The 24465-nt window shown below is 44.1% G+C and overlaps 1 protein-coding gene across 3 annotated transcripts in view; it reads right to left on the reverse strand.

Annotated features, from left to right (window-relative positions):
• ASIC2 (acid sensing ion channel subunit 2) overlaps positions 1-24465 on the reverse strand; it is a 995000-nt gene that overhangs the window by 13638 nt on the left and 956897 nt on the right. For all 3 annotated transcript variants that reach the window (XM_072779487.1, XM_072779486.1, XM_072779485.1), the window contains exon 4: positions 740-890. In XM_072779487.1, the coding sequence (XP_072635588.1) occupies positions 740-890 (151 nt within the window). The remainder of the gene's footprint in view (positions 1-739; positions 891-24465) is intronic.

Genomic DNA, 24465 nt, shown 5'->3' on the forward strand with positions numbered 1-24465 from the left:
TTTTAGCCTAATTTTGTCCTCATAAGAACTAATGATTGTATTTTAAGAATAATGAAGGTAAGAACAGAGAGGTTTAGTAACTTGTGCCGGGTCACACAGCAGGTGAATGGAGGAATCTGAACTCCAGGCAGATGTCTCTGCCTTCAGCCTGTCGTTCTTCCTTCTGTGCTGCAATACCAAACTCTTCATGCTTGAATCAGCCCTTCCATGTCCCCCCCACCTCCTGCCCTTCTGCCTCTGATTAGCTGACTATCTCTAATGAGATCATCAATGAGATGGCTACATGCCTTGTTAGTCTGTCAACACAGAAATGTGTGTCTGCACATGCACATTTATTTGCTGGCTGATGGACTTTTGCCTCATCTGAAAGAATGCTAGACATTTGGATGCAAGAAGGGAACCATCTGCATGAAAGCAACAGACACCTGGATGTTTGAACAGGTACCACACCAGGTTTTAGAATAGTAAGCACTCAGCTACCTGGACACTGAACTCTAGGAGGTAAGAGCAGCCAACTTATTGCGCACTGGGAGGAACAGTTTTCAAACATCTGGACACTTCTAGATACCAGGATGCCGCCTTGGTTGCTAGACTAGATATTTCTATCTGCCTCCTAAATGCTTGGTACCAAATACTAGCCTTCCTAGAACAGCATCTCTGTGGATCCTTGTGGAGTGGGTATAGTGTTTCCCATAGGATGAGAAGTGCAGAGAAGGTCTCAGAGTCCCCCGGCACTGACCTGGCATGTGGACCATGCGGCAGTTGCAGTTCTCCACGATGTAGCGCGTCTCACAGTCAATTCGACAGGCGGTGATACTGTAAACAGGAAAGAAGTCGAGTCCCATCTCTGAGGATCGGCACTCACCCCAGGGTGGGGGCAGGTATGTGAGCTGCAAGACAGGAGGTGGGGGCAGCAGTCAGCCCTGGAGGTTCAGCATCATCAGCCTCAGTCTCTCATTCATTCATGTATTCAATCAACAATTATCGAGTATCTACTACATACATGACAATCTAACTGCATTGACTCCATGCGCTTTCAGTCTGGCTCCAATACTAGTTTTCCTGTCTTATGACCTTCCCATAAATGCTGATCTCAAAGTCTCGTATACATGCCATGTGTCTTTTTAGTGCCATACTTTGTCATCTCAGTTCTCTTGGAATGACCCAACTAAATTCTACCCTCTTGACTGGGAACATTGGGACTCTAGATCCAGACCTGGGAGCCAAAACCTGCAGGAGGGTCCAGGAAAAAATGCAGAATCAGTGTTATTTATCATCTGTGGCCCAGACTAGAGCAACTCCCCAGTGTCAGGCTATGGACCAACTCTTTTGGGGAAAATGTCATTCTTATTTTCAGAGGTCCAATGGCCATAGAACGCTGTCATGCCTACAGTATCTGCCAGCTGGGGATGGGAAAGGTGACAGATGAGGGAAACTAATGGCTGTGAGCACTTACTATGTGTTAAGCTCCAAGCTAAGTCCTTTATACCCATCTTTAAAAAAAAATGGAAGGGACGCTTGGGTGGCTCAGTGTTTGAGCGTCTGCCTTTGGCTCAGGGTGTGATCCTACGTTTGGGGATTGAGTTCCACATCAGGCTCCCTGCATGGAGCCTGCTTTTCCCTCTATGTCTCTGCCACTCTCTCTCTGTGTCTCATGAATACATAAATAAAACCTTAAAAAATTGAAGATAAAAAAGCAATAAAATACATGTGTTTTCAGAGCACAGTTCAACAAATTCTGAAAAATGTGTATACTTGTGTACTTAGCACTTAAATAAAGACCTAAGAAATAAAACAATTACTTATTTATTTATTTGGGGGAAGGGGCAGTGGAAGAGGGAGAGAGAGAATCCTCAAGCAGCCTTCCCACTGAGTGTGGAGCCTGGCATAGGGCTTGATCCCAGGACCCTGAGATCATGACCTGAGCTGCTCAAAAGTCGGCTATATAAGAGTTGGCTGCTCAACTGACTGAGATACCCAGGTGCTCCAAGACTTAAGACATTTTTAATCATCCCAGAGAGCTCCTTTCTGTCCCTTTCTAATCAACCCCTGTGCACCCAGCCAATCTCTGTTATGGATTTTACAACCATAGATTGGCTTTGTGTGTTCTCAAACTTCATATAAATGAAATCTTACACTAAGTACTTTTTTGTGCCTGGTTTATTTCGCCCAACATAATGTTTTTGAGATTTATCCACATGGTTGTGTGCATTAGTTCATTTTTTAAAATTGCTAAATAGTTTTCCAGGTACAAATACACCACAATCTGTATCTGTTGACCTGATGGTGAGCACTTGGATTGTTTCCAGTTTTTGGTAATTATGAAAAAGTCCCTATTAACATTTATATACAAGTCAAGTCAGTTTTTGGACACATTTTAATTTCTCTTAGCTAAATGGCTAGGAATATAATAACTGATTCGTAAGATAGGTCTAGGGATAACTTTATAGAAACTGTGAAACTGTTATCCACAGTGGTTGAACTATCTTTCATTCCCACCAGGAGCGAATGAGAGTTCTAGTTACTCTGCATTCTTGCCAAATCTTGATTTTGTTCATCTTTTTAATTTTAGACATTCTTGTAGGGTATAGTTACATCTCATTGTTGTTTCTATTTGTAGTTCTCTGATGATTGATGATCTTGAGCACAATTTTATGTGCTAATTGGCCATTCATATATTATCTTTTGTGACATGTCTTTTCAAGTCTTTTGCCCATTAAAGAAACTTGCTTACTTTTTACTTTTATTATTAAGCTGTAAGAGTCTCCGTATGTTCTGGATACAAGTCCTTTGTCAGATATATGTACTGAGAATATTTTCTCTATATCTCCTATAGTTTGTGGCTTACTTTTTCATGTTCTTTTTTTAGATTTTATGTATGTATGTATGTATGTATGTATGTATGCATTTATTTATTTATTTATGAGAGAGAGAGAGAAAGAGAGAGAGAGAGAGAGAGAGAGGCAGAGACACAGGCAGAGGGAGAAGCAGGCTCCATACAGGGAGCCCGATGCAGGACTCAATCCCGGGTCTCCAGGATCAGGCCCTGGGCTGAAGGCGGCCCTAAACCACTGAGCCACCCAGGCTGCCCACTTTTTCATGTTCTTAATGGTGTATATTTTCCCTATGTTTAAAATCCCCCATTAAGATGTTATTTACATATAATAAAACTACATTTTAATGCACAACTTAATGAATTTTTACAAGTGTGCACATCCTGGTAACAACCATCCTAATGGAGATGCAGAACATCTCCATTAACCCCGAAAAATCCTCTATTTGCAGTTCCCTCCCAACCCTCAGGCGATCACCAATCTGCTTTCTGTCATAAATTAGTTTTGCCTGGTCTAGGATTTTATATAAATAGAAGCATGCAGCATGTACTTTTTTGTGTCCGCCTTCTTTCTCTCAGTGGAATGTTTTTGAGATTCATTCATGCTCTTGCATGTCTCAGTAGTTCATTCCATTTTATTGCTGATTTTTACTTCTTCCTTTCTGGTCTCTATTTTTTAATTTATTTTCTTGCTTCAGTGCATTGGCCAGAAACCACATATTGTATAACATTGGAAAAAGCTGAAGAGAGAGGCTATTCTTACCTTGTTCCTGATTGTAGGAGGAAAGGGTCCATTACTTCACTATTAAATATGTTAAGCACATATCTTTTTTTCTTTGATGCTCTTGTCAGATTGAGAAAGTTTTCTACTAGTTCTGGGTTGAGGAGTGCTTTTATCTTCAATGGGCATTGAGTGTTGACAAATGTATTTCCTGTTTCTGCTGAGATGATCACATAATTTTTCTCCTTTATTTTTTCAATATGGTGAATGATATTGATTGATCTGTAGATGCTGAACCCATCTTGCATTTGCAAGCCCCACTTGGTCATGATTTATTATCCTCTTTATATATTGCTGTATTTGATTTACTAATGCTTTGTGGATGATTTTTGCGACTATGCTCATGAGTGATGCTGTATTTATTTACTTTTCTTGTAATGTCTGGGTCAGGTTTTGGTATTGTGGTTATGCTAACTTCATAAAAAAATTTATAAAGTTCTTCCTTTTTCTCTACTGTTTCAGTTTGTGTAGACTTGGTATCATTCCTTTCCTAAATGTGAAGCCATCTGGACTTGGTGATGATGTGTGTGTGTGTGAGATGATTTTTAATTATGAATACAATTCCTTTAGTAGATTTAGAGACAATGAGACTTTCTATTTCTTCTTGTGATGGTTCTGTTGTGTTGTTTCCCAAGGAATTTGTTCATTCCATTGACATTTTTGAATTTATTAGCATACAGTTGTATGCTTTTATCTCTTTTATCTCTTGTCGTGTATTCTTTTATCATTTTTAAAATGTCTATAAAATTGGTAGTAATGCCCTTTCTTTCATTCCTGGTATTGGTAACTTGTGTTACCTTTTTTCCTTATTGTTTTTGATTTCTAATTTAATGATGCTTTGGTCAGGAAGCATACTCTCGATGGTTTCATTCCTTTAAAATTTACTGAGATTGATTCATAGTGTAGCATATGGTGTATCTTGGTGAATGTTCCATGTACACTTGAAGAGTATGTGTGTTCTGTAATTGTTGGTATACAAGTTTTTTTTTTTTTTTTTTTTTGGTATACGTGTTTTATAAAAGGCAATTAGGTCAAGTTGTTGGATAGTGTTGCTCAAATCTTCCATATCTTTATTGAATTTTTGTCTGGTTATTCATCAATTGCTGAGAGAGAAGTGTTCAAATCTCTAAGTAGGAATATAGATTTGTCTGTTTCTCCCCTTTGGTCTGTCGATTTTTGCTTTGTGTATTTTTGAAACTTATCATTAGGCATATACATATTTAAGGTGGTGATATCTTCTTGAGAAATTGATTCTGTTATCATTGTGAAATAACCTTCTTTATCTCATGCAATAGTTTGTCTTGAGGTTTACTTTGCATAATATAGACATACCAGCTTTTTTATGCTTACTTTTATCTTTTCCCATTCTTTTAATTTTTTGGCCCACCTTTTTACTTTTAACCTATCAGGATATTTTTATATTTAAGGTACATCTCCTGTAGGCAGTCTATTTGAGTGCTGCTATTTTACCCTATCTGACAATCTCTGTGCTTTAATTGGAGGGTTTAATCTATTTACATTTAATATTATTCTTGATATGGTTGAGTTGAAGTCTGCTATCTTGCTCTTCATTTCCTATTTGTCTCCACTGCTATCTCTTCCTTTGTTCTACTTTCCTTGACTCCATTTGGGTAACTGAGTATTATTTTAGTAAATCATTTCATCTCCTCTATTGGCTTTTGATTTATACCTCTTTGTATTATTGTTATTTTTAGTTGTTGCTCTAGGATTTACAACATGCATCCTTAACTTATCAGACTCTATTTTGAATTAATATAATACCACTCCACATATAATTCTATTTACATCCCTTCCTATCCTTTATGCTATTGCTTTCATATATTTTACTGTTACATATGTTATAAACACTATAGTACACTGTTATTATTTCTGCCTTAAGTAGCCTGCTGACTTTTAAAGAAGTTAAAAGGGGCAGCCTGGGTGGCTCAGCGGTTTAGGGCCACCTTCAGCCCAGGGCCTGATCCTGGAGACCCGGGAGTCCCACGTCGGGCTCCTTGCATGGAGCCTGCTTCTCTCTCTGCCTGTGTCTCTGCCTCTCTCTGTGTGTGCCTCTCGTGAATAAATAAATAAAATCTTAAAAAAAATAAAGAAGTTAAAATAAGAGAGAAAATTTAGGTTCAAATTTAACTATATATATATATACCATTTTCACTGATCATCATTTTTTTTTAAGAATTATTTATTTGAGAGAGAGAGGGTGAGTGGGAGGGGCAGAGGGAAAGAGAGGGAGAATCTCAAGCCAACTCTACACTGATTTTGGAGACTGACACGGGACTCGATCTCACAGCCCTGATATCAGAGGCAGAGCCAAAACCAAGAGTCAGATGCAAGATTGCACCACCCATGCACCTCTGCTGTTCATCGTTCTTTTGTGTAGATCTGAATTTCCATTTGCTATCCATTCTCTTTAGGCAGAAAAACTTTATTATTTATTGTATTATAGGTTCATTTGTGGCACATAGTATGTTTTCATTTATCTGTAAGATGTGTTAATTTTTATTTTTGAAATGTATTTTGGCTGTGCATAGAATTCCAGGTTGTTAAGTCTCTTTTTTTAAAATTTTTTAAAATTTTAATTTATTTTTATTTTTTACCATTTCAAAGATGTTCCACTGTCTTCTGGCGTCTATTGCTTTTGATGAAAAATCAGTCATTTATTTTCATTGCTCCCTTCTATGTATTATGGATCTTCTTCTCTGACTACTTTTAAGATTTTGTTGTTTGGTTTTTAGGATTTTGACTATGCCATACTTAGATGTGGTTTTCTTTGTATTTATTCTACTTAGAGATCACTGAGGTTCCTGAATCTGTGGAATAATGATTTTAAACAATTTTAGATTTTTTTCTCCTTCATTCTCTGTCTTTGATCTTTCTGGGATCCTATTTATATGCATGTTGATCTGCTTGATACTGTTTGACAAATCACTGGGACTCTGTTCACTTTTATTAGTCTTTTGCCCCCTCTTTCTGTCTCATTTGAATAATTTCTGTTAATCTGCTTCAAGTTCGGTGTTCATTTATTGTTTTCTACCAAGTCTTCTGATAATCCCATCCAATGTTTTTTTTTTTTTTTTTTTTAAGATTTTATTTATTTATTTGAGAGAGAGAGTGAGAGAGTATGAGTGGCAGATGGGGGGAGGCAGAGGGAGAGGGAGAGGCAGCCTCCCTGCTGGGCAGGGAACCCAATGCAGGGCTCCATCCCAGGACTCTGGGATCATGATCCCCGCTGAAGGTAGATGCTTAACCAACTGAACCACCCAGGCACCCCGCCATCCAACGGTTTTTCTATTTTAGATATTTATTTATTTATTTATTTATTTATTTATTTATTTATTTATTTATGAGAGACACACAGAGGGCAGACATGGGCAGAGGGAGAAGTAGGCTCCCAGTGGGGAGCCTGATATGGGACTCAATCCCAGGCTCTGAGCTGAAGGCAGACTCTCAACTGCGGAGCCACCCAGGTGTCCCTATTTCAGATATTTATATATTTATATAGATTGACCTTTTGAAAAAAAGTTTTCACGTCTTGTCTAAAAGTTTTTTATTTATATCTCTTTCTGTAGTTAGTTAACATGTTTATCATTGTTATTTTAGCGCTGTTCTTTCAAATTCCAACATGAGCTTACATGCGGACCTGTTTCTACTAGTTGTTTATTTTTCTTTTCATATTTTCCTTCTTTTTTCATGCATCTAGTAGTTTTTAATTACATATGGGAGACATAGTCCTTTTTAATTGTATACTGGACATTGTGAATAATTCTTTACAGTGACTCTGGATCAGTTATCTTCCTCTGAATAGTATTGGGTTTTGTTTCAGGAGGCAGTTAAATTAATGGTGAATCACTTTGATTTGGTGGAGGCACTGTTTAGGCTGTGTTTATAGATGGGCATATTTTAGTTTTGTCCTTAGTTCTGGACTGTAGCTCTTTGTCTTGGGATGTGATCTTAACTCCTAAGGAATCTTCTGGGATTTCAGTGCAAAGTCTGAGGTGTTTATCAAGTCTCTCCAATTTGGTGGGACTTGGATTTCAAGTCTGTCTCCCCCTAGTGGCAGCTGCTGAAATTACTGCCTTTTTTTTTTTTTTTCCAACTTGTTTTTCTCCAGGGCTTCTTGGAGTCTCTCCTCATTTGTACAAAGTTTGAGGTTCAGTCTAGGACTTTAATGGGGCTTATATAAAAATCTAGGGGCTCCACATCTGGGGAACCGTCCTTTTTAGGATTTGTTTTCCTAATATTTAGTCTCTCAGGCAATCCTTTAGCTCTCGCTTCTGACTTTTTAACTTAAAGGCTGCTGCTTCCTGCTTGAACTCTGTCCCCAGGATTTCCTTAGAACTTGGCATGCCTTCAAGGAGAGGTCAGGTAAATAAATGTGTACTTTACTCAGTGTGGTTTCCTTCCTTCAAGGGCTGTGTATCCTCCCGTTTCTGCCTAAAGCTTTTAGCTTCTCTCCAGTGCCTTCAAATAGTAGCTTTAAAATATTTTGTGCAGAGTTTGTAATTGCTATTTCCAGGGGTGTTTGTCTGATATAAGCTACTCCACCATGACCGAGAACTGAAAGCCTTTATATTTATTTTATTTAACGTTCACAGGACTCCTTTGAGGTAGATGTTCTTATTCTCATTTTATTAATGAGAAACTTGAGTATTAGAAAGGTTAAGTAGCCTGTCCAAGACCACGAACCTAGTTGGTGGCAAAGCCAGCCAATCGACCTGGGAATTTCTGACTCCAACCTTGTGCTTATCACACTACATTGCCTCTATAGTAACTTGGCGTGTGTGGGGGGAATACTCCAAGGACGTCTTTTTTCAGAGCCTTTCTTTTTCTTTTAATCTAATGGTTTCTTTCTTTTTCCATTCTCATGGTTTGCTTTACTCTTTCATCTTTCTTTGGAGTTCATGATTTGACTGGGCTTTTGCAAAAAATTCCTGTATGACCTTGGATAAGTCATTGCTCTCTTCTGGACTTAGTTTTCCCATCTGTAAATAGGGAAGTTTGAAGGTGGGTGGTATCCTCTGATTAGAATGTGTTGGGTCCCCTATGTTGCTCATTATCGGATCATTAAACACACAAACTATCTTTGAGAAAAACTAAGCATGACTTTTGGCAGGGCTGAGGATCTAAAAGGATATAAATTAACTCTGGAGGGGGAGCTCATTTCTTTTTCTTCTGTTAAAACAGGTTCTCACAGTGGGTAGACCAAGAATGTGGTTGGTAAAACTCTGATGGTGATGAGCCAAAGTTTATTTGGGGTAAACCACTTCCCTTTTGTTGCAGAGGTCATGATCCGGATACCATGGCTATTCTGCTGTGGCTGGTTCATCATCTGTTCCATCAGCTTTTCTAAAGACTCACAGACCCCAGCAGCTGGAAAATTACAGCACGTATGACATCAATTCTTGCTTACCAAGAGTGTCTGAAAGTGGGTTAGAGTATTTGTTTATCCTGGGCAAGCAAAGCCTCAGGGGGACCCTGAAGCACTGTGTTCAGTTATCTGAAGGGCTGTCTCAGGGAAGAATGAAATTTGTTTTCTGCCTTCCCAAGGGAAAGACAGATACAAGAAAAGCTGTAATAAAGGAAATGAAGACGATGATAACTTTTTTTGATGTTGCTGGCACCGTGGTTGGCACATTACATGCATTATTTTAATCGTAAAGAAGGATAAATTCTGGCTCAACTTTCTAACCTACTAGTATGATTCAATAATAGAATCACTGTCTTGAGAGTGAATTTCCCATCATGAGAGGTATTCAAGCAGAAACTGCGTGAATCCCTGGCTGGGATGGGAAGAGAGAGATTCAAGCATTGGGTGTGCAGTGGATGAGATGGCTTCTAAGGCCTCTTAAGTCCCTGTATCTAATCATAGATCCTAAATCTATTCTTTTAATTTGAGGATTAGAAGTAGTGGAAGGAGCTAGATAGAATCTTGAACCCCAGTCTTTCATGGGCCAGCTGTGTGATCTTGGGTAATACCCCCTACCTCAGCTCTTAATATACTCATCTGATCAAATGAGATTAGTGCCCTGTAGCCAGCAGGTGCTCACCAAGACTTACTTCCCAGCTGCCTCATGTTTCTCTGCCCTTTCATTCATGCAACAATCAGCTCAGCTCCACCTCTGCTCTCCTACAGTTCAGTTCTATAGACCAGCAATCTCTGCCCTTTTAGGGTTGCGTTACTTTGAGGTGGGATTATTACGATAAGAACTCTGGTTAAGTCCAGATGATGCCAAGCAGCTGGATCTAGGGGTCTGGAGCAGGGAGGGAGGAGAGATGCTTGGGATAGAGTCTTGAAGTGTTCTTTCATGTACGTGACATCTTACTCTCCCTTACCCTGTTTTTCCACTGTGCCATGGAACTGGGCGCTTTGGATAATTGCTGAAATTTATGAACTGAACAAAAAACTCAGCACTTTTGTGATTGAATATTTTGGTCCTTGCCTTTCATTGCTCCACTGTCTTGAGGCTTCTGTCCTCAATCGTTTTCAGTTTATAGAGAGAAGCTTGTGTTTGTTGCCTCGGTGCCTGGGGACATCCAGTGTTGTTCTTCAGTCCCTGGCTTTCCCCACCTCCCCCAGCCCACAGATCCCGAGGCGTGCCAGCAGGTGGCGCTGCAGTTAGCACAGCTGCCCAAGGCCTGTCTGCTGGTGGAACAACCCAGAAGGAGTCAGTGGGTTTCCTTCGCCAGGCTCTCTGGCCTTTTCCTTGTCTACAGCCCACACTCAGGCCTTAGCTGGGATGCTGCTGTCGGGGCACTGGGGCTGGAGAGGTGAGTAAAATGGGGCTCATGTTTGCCCAAGCCCTGCTCCTGATAACATTGTAGGGATGTCCCCAGATGCCAGGGGCATGTCCTCTGCCTCTTCCCCTCACAGCTGAAGGGTAGTGGGCAGAGCACGGGGCCATCATTGACAGGCTAAGTTACCTAACTACTCTGGGCCTCAGTTTCCTGAGCAAAGCAGAGCTAATAATTTGCAACTCACAGGGCTTCCTTGAGGGTTAGATGAAAGTAGTCACGGTACCTTGCACAGTATTTACACACGTCTGTTGCCTTTAGGTTGGGGAGCCACCTATAAAAGTCCTTTATTCAAGATGACAGTCTGGTGGCTGGTCCCACATGGCTGTCCTAAGTGGCATCTCTTCTCCAACCTTACCCATAACTCTCCCTGCACACTGGATCTCATGTCTCTAGTACAGGGTCTGGGACATAGGAGGTGCTTCATACTTGCTTATTGAATGAATGAATTGCCCCATCCTGCTTTCTCCTAGTCTAAGTGCAAGGGGCTTCCCTCTCCAGCTTACATAGGAGCAGAGAGCCTACCACGTTGGTCTGCATAGGCTCTGCATTGAGGTAGGCTCAGCACTGAGTCACATCCGAGTCCTGGGCTACTCAATGGCTGATTTTCCTCTGTGACCTTGGGGATGCCAGTCAGTCAACCTCTCTGGGCTTTTCTGTCCTCTCTGTAAGGTGTGGGGCTCTAAGGTACCATGCCTTGAGAGGTCTCAGGTTCTAGGATCAGGTGACCATAAGGTCCTCCTACCTCTTAGCTAGGCCCTGTGATCTTCCCCTTATTTTCCCACTTTTCACTACAAGTGCAAACTTCTGCCTCGCCCACCCAGAGCCTGCTTTCGAGACATAATTTTCAGTTTGACATTTTTATTGAATCCTGCCAAATGATTTAGTATGTTCACAAATGATTATATTGTGCTTCTTTTAAACAATATTAAAATCAAATAAAATACTAAAATCAAATCTCCCAATCAGTCAGTTGCAAAGGCAGCAATGGAGTCTCAGGGGAGATAGGAGACATGTCCTTGTAGGCAGCACCAAAGAAAGCAGTGAGGTAGCTCCATTCCCTGTCCCTGTTGGCTTCACTGACAGTTCGACTCACAAGGTCAAAGCATAGGAGATGGCATTGGGAAGAAGCAAAAGTCATAGTGACTGATTAGTAAGAACACCTGCCAGTTTGAGCACACCTGCTATGTGCCTGGCCCCATAGTAGGCACTCTCAAGAGTATCGTCTCTTTCAATCCTCACAATGACCCTGTGAGGAGAAGTACTAAAAGATGGACTGTAGCCTAATTTATGGTATAGACAAAGCTGATATTTACTGAATCCTTAGGAAGCACCTTATTTATACTGACTCCTTGAATTCTCATAGCAACCTCATGAAGACTTACTGCCTTCATTGCGTATTTGGGAGGACTGGAGCATTTAAGTGACTATGGTCATGGAATTAGAACCCAGCAGTCTACACTTTTAATAACTACCTACATGCCTTGCCTAAAGAAAGAATTTGCCACAGGGAGTTGGGTCCACAGGAAGTAGAGGCAATTCCTGGCTGGGCGGGTGGAGGCTGGGGCAGAGATTTGAGAGCATGTGCTCTTCAGACCCCAATATGGGAAAGAGATTCATTGAACGGCTTAGTCCTCTCAATAACCTTGCCAGTTAAAATCTATCATCCCGATTTTACAGATGAGCAAACTTTGCTAACTTGCTCAATACCACACAGCTGAGAAGTGACAGAGTCAGGATACAGACCCAGGTCTGTCCAACTGCAGGGCTCCTGATCTGGTGTCAGGAGAGATCCTAATCTTGGCTCTGCTATTATCTTGCTGTCCTCTCAAGGGACTTAGCTTTTTCATCTGCAAACCAGGTGACTGTTTCTCCACCTCCACTCTTTGTACGTGGCAGACATCACCAATCAATCACAGATGTGGTCTTGGAGCTTAGCTAAACATTGCCGTTTGACTGAAATTGGAACTGAGAGGAAATGTATTTGGGGAGGTTTCAAATGTAGAAACCTTAAAACTACTCATTGTTGAATATTCACAAAGACCAGAAATGATAGACTATATAAAATACATAATGTGACTTCCTTGCAAAAAAGAGTAGCCATAATCTGCCCTCTTATATGGGAACATCCCTGACTGGTGTTTGGACCATCTGGACCAGAGAGGGATGCATCCAATCAGAATTTAGCAATGCCCTCATCCTGCACTGAGGTCACACATAGAGTTCTTTGCTGTACTGGCTGGAAACTAGTAGTAGTACCTGATGCAGCACTTTGACAAGCAACAACAATCAATTAAAAAAGTGAGCTACCCATGGTTTTGACTAATAATGAATAAAAAGGTGTATTCATTGCAAAAATGTCTATGAGTGGGAAACAACAAGAGCAGAAAATAGTGAATCATTTATGCAAGAAAGCAAGAGGATTTTTTTTTTTTAAAGACTATAAGTAGCCTCATTCTAACATGACTTTCACTTTGGGCCTTGCTGGCTCTAGATATGCTTCTGAAGCTCTACAAGAATCCTTCCAGGGATCCCTGGGTGGCGCAGCGGTTTGGCGCCTGCCTTTGGCCCAGGGCGCGATCCTGGAGACCCGGGATCGAATCCCACGTCGGGCTCCCGGTGCATGGAGCCTGCTTCTCCCTCTGCCTGTGTCTCTGTGCCTCTCTCTCTCTCTGTGACTATCATAAATAAATAAAAATTAAAAAAAAAAAAAAAAAAGAATCCTTCCAGCTTTGGTTTCATAGGGCAGACACCCTCTGCAGTTTTTTTTTTTTTTTACCCTCTGCAGTTTTATTTTTATCCATCCATCCATCCATCCATCCACTCACACCCAACCATCCACTCATCCATCCACCCATTCATATATCCATCCATCTACCCATGCCCACCCATCCACTCATCCATCCATCTACCCATCCACTCATCTATGTATTCATTCATCCATGCATTAATCTACCCATACCCACCTATCCATCTATTCTACCTCTGTCCATCTACCCACACTCACCCACCACCCATCCATCCACCTATCCATTCACCTATCCACCCATCCACTTTCCATGTGTCCAATAAACATTTATTTAGCACCTATTCTGTTCTAGGAACACTGCTAGAAACTGAGGCTATGACAATGAATGAGATGTGGTTCCTATGACTATGGGGATTACAGACTGGAAAGAACAGACATGCACAGAACAAAACAAGTGCTATAATGGGTGACATTGTATAGAGGTAGTGAGGGCACTGATTACAGAATGGCCAGACCAGCTCAGAGTAGGGGGGCTCAGAAAAGACTTGATGGAGGAGTGGTCACCTATGAGCTGAGTCAAGAAAGACTGTGTAGTTCATTGAGCAGAGGAGAAATGAGAAGGATGTTCTGGGTGGAGGGAATTGTCTGGGCAAAGGCACAGAGGTGAAGAGAGGCCTAGCCTCAGACAAGTAGCAAGGGGAGCTTATAAGTGAGTGTCAGGAAGGATTGTGCTGCTCAATAGCCTGGGTGACGAAAATTCTCCATGTTTGCTACCGTGAATCCTATGCACACAGGGAATATGCATCACGAGTGGGAAATGACCCTTGCTAACTACCCACCCTCCCTCCCCCCACTGCAGATGTAGGAGCTGCCTCGGCAGAAGAGTGTTTTTAGTGTTTGTGCATGCCAACGCACCATTATAATCACATCTTCATCTGGACTCAATCTCCTGGGCAAGTGCAGTCAGCACTGGCAGGGTACTCGCTGGAATTTGCCTTGGTGCGTGATTTGTTGGCGGAAACAGAGAGAGGGAAAGTGTTGCTGGGATGTGGGCGGGGAGGCAGCCTCATCCAGAGGAATGAGTTTGGAGGCACACAGGCCTGGCTGGGCCGCTTACAGGCCACTGGAAGCTGGGTCCTTCCCCCTTCGGGGATTTTTCACTCCAACCCTGGACTGGGCTATTGCCTTATGTGACCCTTTGTCTTTTCCTGCCCAGGCCTCAGGGTGGTTATATCCCGGCTTGTCAGTGCCACTGGTGTTCTTATGGTATGGAACTAGGGGGTGCTGATGCCCCCAGCCCCTTCTCTGACCCACACTCTCAGCTCTGTAAGCTGGAAAGTGGCCATTTGGGTACCAGACTGCATCTCTGCCCTGCATTTTCTTCCCTTCTTCTTTCTCCTCTACCCCTTCCTCCTCTCTCTTTTTTAAATCCTCTAGTTGCATTTCCATCTAAGAAAACCCCAGTTCAACTTCCACCTCGAGTATCATCAACTGAAGAGTTGGGAAGAGGCCAGCAGACTGACCTCTCTGTATGCTGAATTGGACTATCAGAACTGCTATGGACAGCTGTGCAGGGCGTGCACTGCACAACAGCAGGAGGTTCCACTCACAGGGACTGAAGTGTGAATGTCGCCTCCAGAGAGTGCACAGGCAGCCCCGAGCAGTCTGTTCCCCTCTGCTGCCGTCCCACCTGGGGCTTCACTCGCTCCTTGGCTAGCCATCTAGCTTCAATCCCAGTCACCCCACTGTTTCCCCTTCAGATACCTTCCCTTTACAGATTGGCCTCTGTTCACAATCTCTTTTGGAATGGGGGCCTTTTATGACCTTGCTTTTTTCAATGGGTATATTTGAAACAGAAGTTGGGTCCAGGTTGAAATGTTCACTTAACAGGCTTTCTTAAAGTGGAACACACCACAATGCATTTATGACAGTTTTGGCTCTTAGCTCCTTTCAAAATCCACTTATCACATATCTGGGTGGGGGCAGGGTTGGGGAGAGTGACCCATCATCTCAGGGTGGCTCCTGCTCAGGCTGGGAGCTGGAGAGAGTCAGTGCTGGGTGTAGGGTAGGCTAAAGGTAAGGCAAGCGTACTCAGTCCTGGCTTCTGCCGCCCTCTTGTGGTCTTCCCCACCCTTCCAACATGGAGCCAGTTACCCCCACCTATAAGCCTCCACAGGCCCTGGAACAGATTCTGGGTCCAGGTAGAAGGGTTTTCAACACACCACCCTTCCTGAGTGTGTGGCTTCATTAATCTGCACAATAATTCTCTAGGTGGGGGTTAGACGGCTTCCCTGAGTGGTGCCCAGCAACAACTCCAGGCCTACATTTTCCCAGGAGGCCTCTGAAGCTTGGCAAGGGTGTCAGAATGGGCCACAACTGCCTTCTCCCTGTAGGACTCTGCTGCTGCAGCAGGGACCTTACAGCAGAACCAGCCCTGGAGTGCACGTTCAGACATGGGGATGGATTTCCTCCCTGAGCTTGTGACACTGCATGATTAAGGTTCCAGTTGCATCCCCCGAGCCTGAGATGGCCCTGCAGGGAGGCTCTGTGTGCACCAGGCAGTTGCCATAAAATTCATTTTTTGTCACCTCCTTCCTGTGGCTTTTCAGTGAGGGTTGGTGGACGTTTGCAGCTATAAAACATGTGTGGATTCTGGAAGGGTGAGACATGCAAGTGAAAGTTTATGCTTGGGCAGCCCGGGTGGCTCAGTGGTTTAGTGCTGCCTTCAGCCCAGGGTGTGATCCTGGAGACCCCGGATTGAGTCCCACATCGGGCTCCCTGCATGGAGCCTGCTTCTCCCTCTGCCTGTGTCTCTGCCTCTCTTTGTGTGTCTCTCATGGATAAATAAATAAAATATTAAAAAAAATAATTATGAAAGTTTATGCTCTTGGGCCACTTGGCTCTCTGGAGCAAGGGTGAGTTCTCACGTCTGGTCTTTCCAGCTCAGCACTGCTGGAGCCACATTTAATTGGATCTTGTGTAATTTTCCAAAGAGAGGTATCTGCTTTGTATTTAGGCTGTTTATAACAGCACCCTGTGTTGCACAATTCCCCAGATAATTAATATTCATGGGGGGCTCCTTATAATTGTGAAAGCCCATCGATCACTACCTATTAGTCCTTCAAACTGTGACTTCCTTGCCACCATCCCTACAAATACCACCATCGTTGACACTCTGGGCCATATTTCTTACACAGGTGAAAGTGCTTTACAATCGTAAAGTAAATCTTTTCCACTAAATGATTTTAATTTTGTATAGCTGAGCTGGTTGTCTTGCACAGCTCCCAGTGATGGTTATCAAGTCTCTGGGTTTCCTCATCTGCACAATGGGAATAATCGTCTCTATTTCCTAGGGTTGGAGGAGGTATTTTTTAAAAAGATTTTATGTATTTATTTATTTGAGAGAGAGAGAGAGAGAGGCAGAGACATAGGCAGAGGGAGAAGCAGGCTCCATAGAAGGAGCCCTATTTCGAACTTGATCCCAGGACTCCAGAATCACGCCCTTAGCCAAAGGCAGATGCTCAACCGCTGAGCAACCCAGGCGTCCATGGTAGAGGTATTAAGTGAGGTAGCATGTAGGCTGGGGTACCTACCGCAGCATTTGGCTTATAACAGGAGCTCCAGCCTGGGGTTGTGCCCATGAGAAAACCTCCCCTTTGTGGAGATTTGGCATAGGTGGGTTGGGGAAGGGCGGGATTCCTCAAGCCTGAGCTCTCTGGCCCCCTGGCAGGGCTAGGGCAAGGTCTTCTGTACACTGCTGTCCCCTGTGATCCCCAGGATGGGGCATGACTGCTTGAATCCCATGGGAAGGCTAGGGGAAAAAATGGTGGCAGGCAACCCTGCTCACTTAGCATGAAGAAGGCCTTGACTGAAGGTCTGAAGCCCAACCTGGGACTGTGGCAAGAACATGTAAATGACCCACAAAGCCCCCTGCTATGATTCTTTTTATACTGAGTGTGGCTGCTGGGACAACTGCCTAGACCACAGAGCTAAACTGAGCGGCTACTCCTTGGTCACCACCTGCCTCCCAGCAGAATGCATCTCTGTGCTGGAGCCATGAAGTAAGACTGCGCAGCCTCTGGTTGGCAACATGGGTTGAAAGCATCCTCTCTCCTGTGTTTCCAAAAGACCACAGTCTGGATTGGGCTCAGTCAGACCTAGTGTCAAATCCTGGCTCTGGATGACCGTAGGCACGTGGCATTGCTCTACAGGTGTCAATGCCTTTATCTGCCAAGTTAATATGTATGTAAGGTCTGCTGTAGAGTTGGTGCTCAAGATGTTAAGCTGCCTACCCCACTTCCCTCTTCCCTGACTGAGATGAGCGTCGGAAGAAATCATAAGCAATATTGACTTAACTACAAAATGCTCAGATATTTTCCCTGCTGCTCTGATAAAATAGGCTTTGAAGCGAACCTTCCCCTGCAAGTCTGGAACATCACAAATGAGCAGATGCAAACTGTCAGCCCGTGAGGAAGTCCCTTGGCTTTCAAAGAGGGCCCTTGAGGAAGATGCTCGCCTTTCAAAGAGGAACAAATAATCCCCATTCCAGCTCTTTGGGGGGCTCCTCGAGATGGTGCCATGGCCCTCGGGTGTCCTGCTTGGGGGTGGGGAGATGGTATATCCCACCGTGAAAGAGGGTAGGAGGGTGGGGAGGAAGAGGGAAGCCTGGACTAACATTCTCTGGTCAGGTGCTTTGTAGATTAAGTATAAGATTGGTACTACTGGGGCAGCCTGGGTGGCTCAGCGGTTTAGCGCCGCCTTCGGCCCCGGGGTGTGATCCTGGAGACCTGGGATCGGGTCCCGCATTGGGCTCCCTGCGTGGAGGCTGCTTCTCTCTCTGCCTGTGTCTCTGCCTGCCTCTCTCTCTCTCTCTCTGTGTCTCTCATAAATAAATAAAATCTAAAAAAAAGACAGGTACTAACTACTGTTATGCCTGAAATATAGAGGAAGAGACTGAGGCAGAAATATGCAGAAACTTGCTCAAGGCCTTGCTGCTGGTAAGTAAAGTAGTCAGTATTCAGACTTGGACAGTCCAATGCCAAAGGCCTGCACCACTGTCCTACAGACTCGACTCCAAAGTAGCCCTCCTGGTCTAATCTCCGTGATGGCTGCCGCTCCTGCAGAGAAGACATTCATTATCAGAGACCCATTAGGGGATTCCTGCACGTCTCAGGATGCTCCACTGAAGGTTTTCTTTTCTCTCAAAGCAGATCTGTTACGTTATCCCCATTTTACAGATGAGAAGACTGAGGTTCACAGAAGCAAAATTATTTGCCTAAGATCATCTAACAAGCTGAAGGCAGGGTTTGGATAAGAACTAAAGTCTTTTGGTTCCTGGTTGTGCCCTACACTGAACCAATTACCTTCTCTTCCCTTGTCCTGTCCTTTCTGGGTTACTGCCCAGACACCTATAGGAGGCAGGCTGATCCCATGCATGGAGTTGACCATCACACTGTCCACAGCCCTGTGGACTCAAGTTTTTTTCCTTTCCTGGGAGCTTCTTTAAACATGTTAGTAAGTTGACTTATCTCTGGGTTCTTCCAGGGAAGTCCACAGACAGGCACCGTACCTGGGGATTGTACTAAGAGCAGAAAGAATTATGGGTTTGCAGTCAGAAATTCTAAGCTTGAAACTCAGCTTTACCTCCTGCTGGCTTAGTGACCTTAGGCGAGTTATTGAACCTCTTTGAGTGTCAGTTACCTCTGTGAAATAGGAATATTATTCTCTATCTTGGAGAGCTTTTATGAGATAGCATATGAACGGAATCCAACGCATTGGTTTTATGACACATAACAGGTACTTAATATAGCAGAGATCTGTCTTTTGTCACTGGCAAAAGAGTCCAGTCTTAAGAAAATCCAGTATGTAAGATGCATCCAAACTTGAGTCACAGCAGGGGTTAATTATTCAAGGATCCCCGATTTTCACAAAGGGCTTGGCCGGGTCCTTTAAATGTCAGCTACATGTCCATACTGCCACACCTGTTTTCGAATCATTAGCTACTTGACAGCGAGAAAGAGCGCAGCTCATGTTATGGAAAGGCAGCGCTAGGAGCCATTACCTGCTAGAAATCACATAGGATTGGAAAAAAAAACGGGTCTGAAAGAGTAACCCAAGGAGGAGATTTCATTTATAAATATCTCTCTCACCATCTTTCCTGGGAACCCATCCTTCAGTTGTTCAAAGCAGGATATAAATGCAGAGTCAGGCACCCCCAAACATTTCCCCCTAAACTTTAAAAGCCCAGTGACAGGTGATTGGAATGACTTCACAATGTAAGGTGCCAAGCCTGTAATTGTTAATTCTTCTGGCTGTAATTTATCCTGTTATCCCTTTGGGTAGCTAAGCAGCTCTGATCACGAGTTGCCCAATCGGCTTATACGTCTTCTTGATGAATCACTCTCGTTCTCTCAGTCCTTTCTCCCAGCTGCGGTAATTCTTGACAACTGCCTTAGAGCCTCTGTCTCCGGCGGCTGTGGAAGGGAAGAGCTATCTGTCAGGAGGAACATGCAGAAAACAGAGAGCTCCTGGCATTGGGAGGCTGGCAGATGGAGAGCTGAGCCCTCTCCTCGGGATGGAAGGGCCAGGGTGCAGGATGCAGGACACGATCTGTGCTTACTGGCCTCCAGGGTATGAGGCACCCCTGCTTGTTTGGGGTCTCTGGATCAGGGATGGCTGGGCAAATTTTGTCCAATGAGCTCCAGTGAGTATCCAGAGCATCTTTATTAAGAAAATGTCATGTGCAAAACTGTGAATCCACTGTAGAGATAAACTCGGGCAGCGTGACAGAGACCTTGAGGGATCTAGTAGAGGTGTTCTCATTTTCTTCCCGGGAAGGCTGCCTTTACCAGCCCCTTTTGCCCATGGGTGGGGCATGTGACTAGTTCTCACCTTTGAGATGTGGGTAGAAGTGATGTGGGACTCCTTGGCTGAGGAAGTTGAGTGTGGATGCCCTAGAGGAGGATGGGGCCACAAGGAGGATGGGAGAAACCTTGATCCCTAAATAACTGTGTGGAGTAGAGCTCCACTGCCAATTGCACTTTCCTGTAACATGGACAACGAATAAATTTTATTTTGTTAAGCCACTCAGATTTAAGGGTGAATTTTAAGCAGTTGGCCTCTCATGCTTATGGCAGGCAATACTTGATTTAGCAGAAGTCAAATCCTCAAACATAAGGAAATTCCAGGTGGTAATTTATCCTGAGTTAGAGAAGAGTGGTTCCTACTAAACGGATAATATGCTGATGGCTGTTGTGTGGACATTCAGCTTATAACTAGAAGAACAATGGAAATATGGATTCTTAATTTTAGACCTTATGAATTGTTCTTATTGGAAGTTGGAGGGAAGGACATGGTCTTTCTATAAAAGAACTTTGACTTCTCCCCTCTCTCTTAGTCCCCACTGGATGGATGGACAAGTTCAACTTCAACTCCTCAAGCCCATGCAAGGCCCCCTCTTCTTGACAAGAAGAGATTGTCACTAGCCCCCTCCTGCATTATTGCAACAATCTTGTAACTGGCCCTCCTGCCTCCCATACACCATCCTCTGATCTGACCCCCACCTGATCTTCCAAAAATGTGAACTCAACCATGTCATCATCTTCTCTGCTGAATTCCAAGCTCCTTTTCTTCAGAAGTCCCCGTATGATCCAATGTCCTGTCTCTCCTCTTGTCTTCCTTCAAACTATCGGGCTCCTTGGCCTCTTAATATTTGTTCTTCTGCCTCCCTGCTGGTATGGTTCTTCTGTTCCTCAGCTTGCATCCACCTCATTGGCTTTTAAGGCCCAGCTTGTGCCCCTCTGCCAAGAAGCCTTCTCCATCCATTCCTTCTGCCTTTGGACCCTGGTGTCCAGCCTTGGGATTTATCCCAGCACCTGCAACACTTTATTGAAGTTATTGGCTGACATGCCTGCCTCTTACTAGCCTTCAAGCTTTTTGGAAAGAGGTGACAGATTTCTCTTCCCCAAGGTTGGCATAAACTGGGCTCAACTGATTGAACTCTTGGCTCTGTTATATCCAAGACAGTTACCAAGGCAACTTTCCCTCCCTGGGCCTCGGTTTCTCCAAAAGTAAGTCTGGGAGGCAGCCTGGCAAAAGCTAGCCCTTGATGATCAATTAGGGCTCTCCCAGCTTCAACATTCCAGGATTCTATAATTTTACCACTAACACAGTGCAGTCACGTGAGGGAAATCAATACTCAGAGTTTTTCCCGACTGTGTCTGTGCAAGCCACAATTTTTCAGAAGACTGTCCTCAGGGGTGCCTGTGGCTTTCAGTTTTGCCTGATGCCAGAGAGAATTCATCATTACAGAAAAGCTTATGGTGCAGGTTTAGCAACCGTGGAATCTCAGGCATTCCAGAGCTTCATTTGTCAAGTAAACATGGCTTCCTTATTTAGACTTCAGTCATTTTCACCCATAAGCATCACTCAGATATAAACACTGGGGTAGGATGTCCTCTCTTACTGACCCCGATGAGAAATAGGCATGATCAGTGATGCTGCGGCATGGGGAGATGGTCTGACTCCAGGGTGCGCATGGGATGGGTGGAAGGAATTCTTCACATACCTCATGTCACTGTTAGTAGGCTCAGGGAGCAATGCTGTCTGTCATTGGGCATGTGGCCTTGGCTAAGCTCCCCCTTCACTGAACCCATGTTGGCCCCTGGGCCAGGGCTCTCCTTGCCTTTCCCAGTGTGGCGTTGGGAGGCTGTCTCCCTCCTGGCAATCTAGGACTTCACTGCAAAAGAGTCAACTGTGTCTAATGCAGTTACCTTCACAGGTTCAGCAACTCAAAACAGTGAGAATTCAGTGGATGTTTATGAGACTGGCAGCCCCTCTCCGCCAAATGCCTCCTCTTGGGCATGCGGGATTCAGATGGCTGCCTGCGGAGGGACTCCTTGGGCATCCCCCACTCAGTCTGGGCCATCTGACTTATTCTGGCCCCAGTGCAGCTCCCCCCCCCCCCCCATTAATTGGTTCAGTTGCCACATTTCCCTTTCCTGCCTCAGGACTACTGATTCCAGAAGAGATACTTCTGGTTTCCCGAGGGCCTCTGAGGTCAGCCAGTCTTCTGAGAACTTCCCAATTCCTTGTCTACTTCACAACCCTATATTATGGCTAATTTGGCTCATTTGCATCTCAAGTCTTACCTCCTCCAGGAAGATGTCCTGGCTTATTTGTCCACTCTCCCTCTTATTGACTCCAGTAGACTTTCCCATCTGATAACTGGATGCTTTGACCTGTACCATCATTTATCTTTCTATAACATGATGTCTTTCTATCTGTCCCAAAGACCTCAGGGGTTGGGGAACAGAGCCTGCCTGGTGGTTCTTTATGACTCCAACTTCACCTGTTGCAGGACACTCTGAAGGCTCTCATTCAATTTTTGTTGCATGGCAATATGGCAGAAATCAGGGAAGAGCCAACTCCTAAGGTTAAAGTCCAAAATGCTTAACCTGGCCTGCCAGGCCCTGCTTGATCCAACCCTGCCTGCTTCCCAGCCACTTCTCTCTGCATTTCCTGATCTACATCTTGTGCTCTGCAACACAAATTGCTCACAAGCTGGTTCTCGATGCTTTGCCTTTTCTTAGGTTGTTCATGATGCCTGGAATGCTTTTCCTCCCACTTTTCACTCAGCTAATGCTTACCAATCCCTCAATACCAGTTTAGATAGCAACTCCTCCAGATAGCCTTCCTTGACTTTGAAGTTTGAATGAGAACTTCTCCTCTGGGTTCCTATAGCACCATATGCTTTGTTTCTCCTAGCACTTACCATGCGGCATTACGAACAGTGGTTCACATGTTAGTTGACCTCATAAGACTGTGAGGTTTCCAAGGGTGAGGCCATGTGTTAAGCATCTTTGGGTTTCAAAGGTGTTCAGTTGCTTGGTAAACAATTTTTGAATTAATAGATGAATGGATTGTGGGCTGTGGGGAGTCCTGCCAGGCTGGACATAAGAGGGACACAAAGAAGATGGGAAAAGCAGATGTATGAGGTCCAGGGGCAGAGATGAGCAGCCAGGACTGGATTGGGTATCAGGGATCTAAAGTGATGGATTCTCTGAATAAGGATTAAGAGTTCTCAGGGTGAGGCCCAGGAAGGAGAGGGGCAGAACAGGGGTCACATGGTCGGAAGAGGGAGTGAAGAGATGCTGGAGGTGCTTGTCCAGGCTCCCCCCTCCCAACTGTGCCATTTAAGAATCTATTATCCACCTGCCCCACTTCTGGCTCTTAAAGGAACAGTATGTTCTTATATCCTCTCAGGGTCTTCCTTCCTCTCTCAGGCTTCAAACAAACTGCTTTGTGTATAAGGGCATGGTAAGCACAGAATGAACCAGAGCCCCATGGAGGTTATTAAGAGTGGGGCTCTGGCCGAGTGTTCCTGGTGAACAGATTTGTGTGTGTGTGTGTGTGTGTGTGTGTGTGTGTGTGTTTGGTGGAAGGGAAATATGAGCTATCAGAGCAGTCTTAAACTTTAAGGTGCCTAGAACGATGAAGGGCTCTTGTTAAAATGTAGGTTCTGATTCAGCAGGTCTGAGATGGGGCCTGAGGCTCTGCATTTCTGACCAGCTGGTGTTTCTGATGCATCCATGCTGCTCATGCTGCCAGTCCATGGATGACACTAAATGACAAGGAACTAGCAGGAATTGGTGCTTCTCCATAGGGCTTGATGAATATATTCTTTGATGATAAGTATGATCTGTACCCAAGGCCACAGAGTCATGGAATCTTGGGATTTGTAGAATATTTGAATTGGAAGGGACCAGAGATATTGCCATATTTCCCCCAATGAATGCTAACCAGCACCAGATGCTAACCATTGTAAGATGCACCTCCATTATTTTGCATACTACCTTGGAGAAAGTATCCTGCCAATTAATGGTAAGAACCATTGACTGTAAGACTTCCTTAGCTTCAGAGATAGTAGTGTGCAACATAGAGTTGAGGGGTTAGAGTATTTGACTTAACTCCCATCCTCCCTATTTTACAGAGGAGCACATGATGGCTAGAGGGAAGGGACTTGTCAGGGCTTCAACACGCTGACACTGGACTTGTCTGTGAGGCCTGAGGAGGTGCTTAGAGAACATCATCAGGCCCAGGGTGAAGGAGAGAGGGCTCCTTATGATCACTGGACAGCTGAGGGTCCTCCGAGACTCCTAGCTCATCCTGGACTCTAGGCTGCACCCTATGAGAAGGAATCCCTTCCTGTCTCTTGACAGCATATTTTTGCTAAGAAACCTCAATACCAGGGCTTTCTTTGCCTGATTTTATATTCAGAACATCCTTTTCTTT

The sequence above is a fragment of the Canis lupus genome, chromosome 16, assembly GCF_048164855.1.
Source record: "Canis lupus baileyi chromosome 16, mCanLup2.hap1, whole genome shotgun sequence".
NCBI lineage: Eukaryota > Metazoa > Chordata > Mammalia > Carnivora > Canidae > Canis > Canis lupus.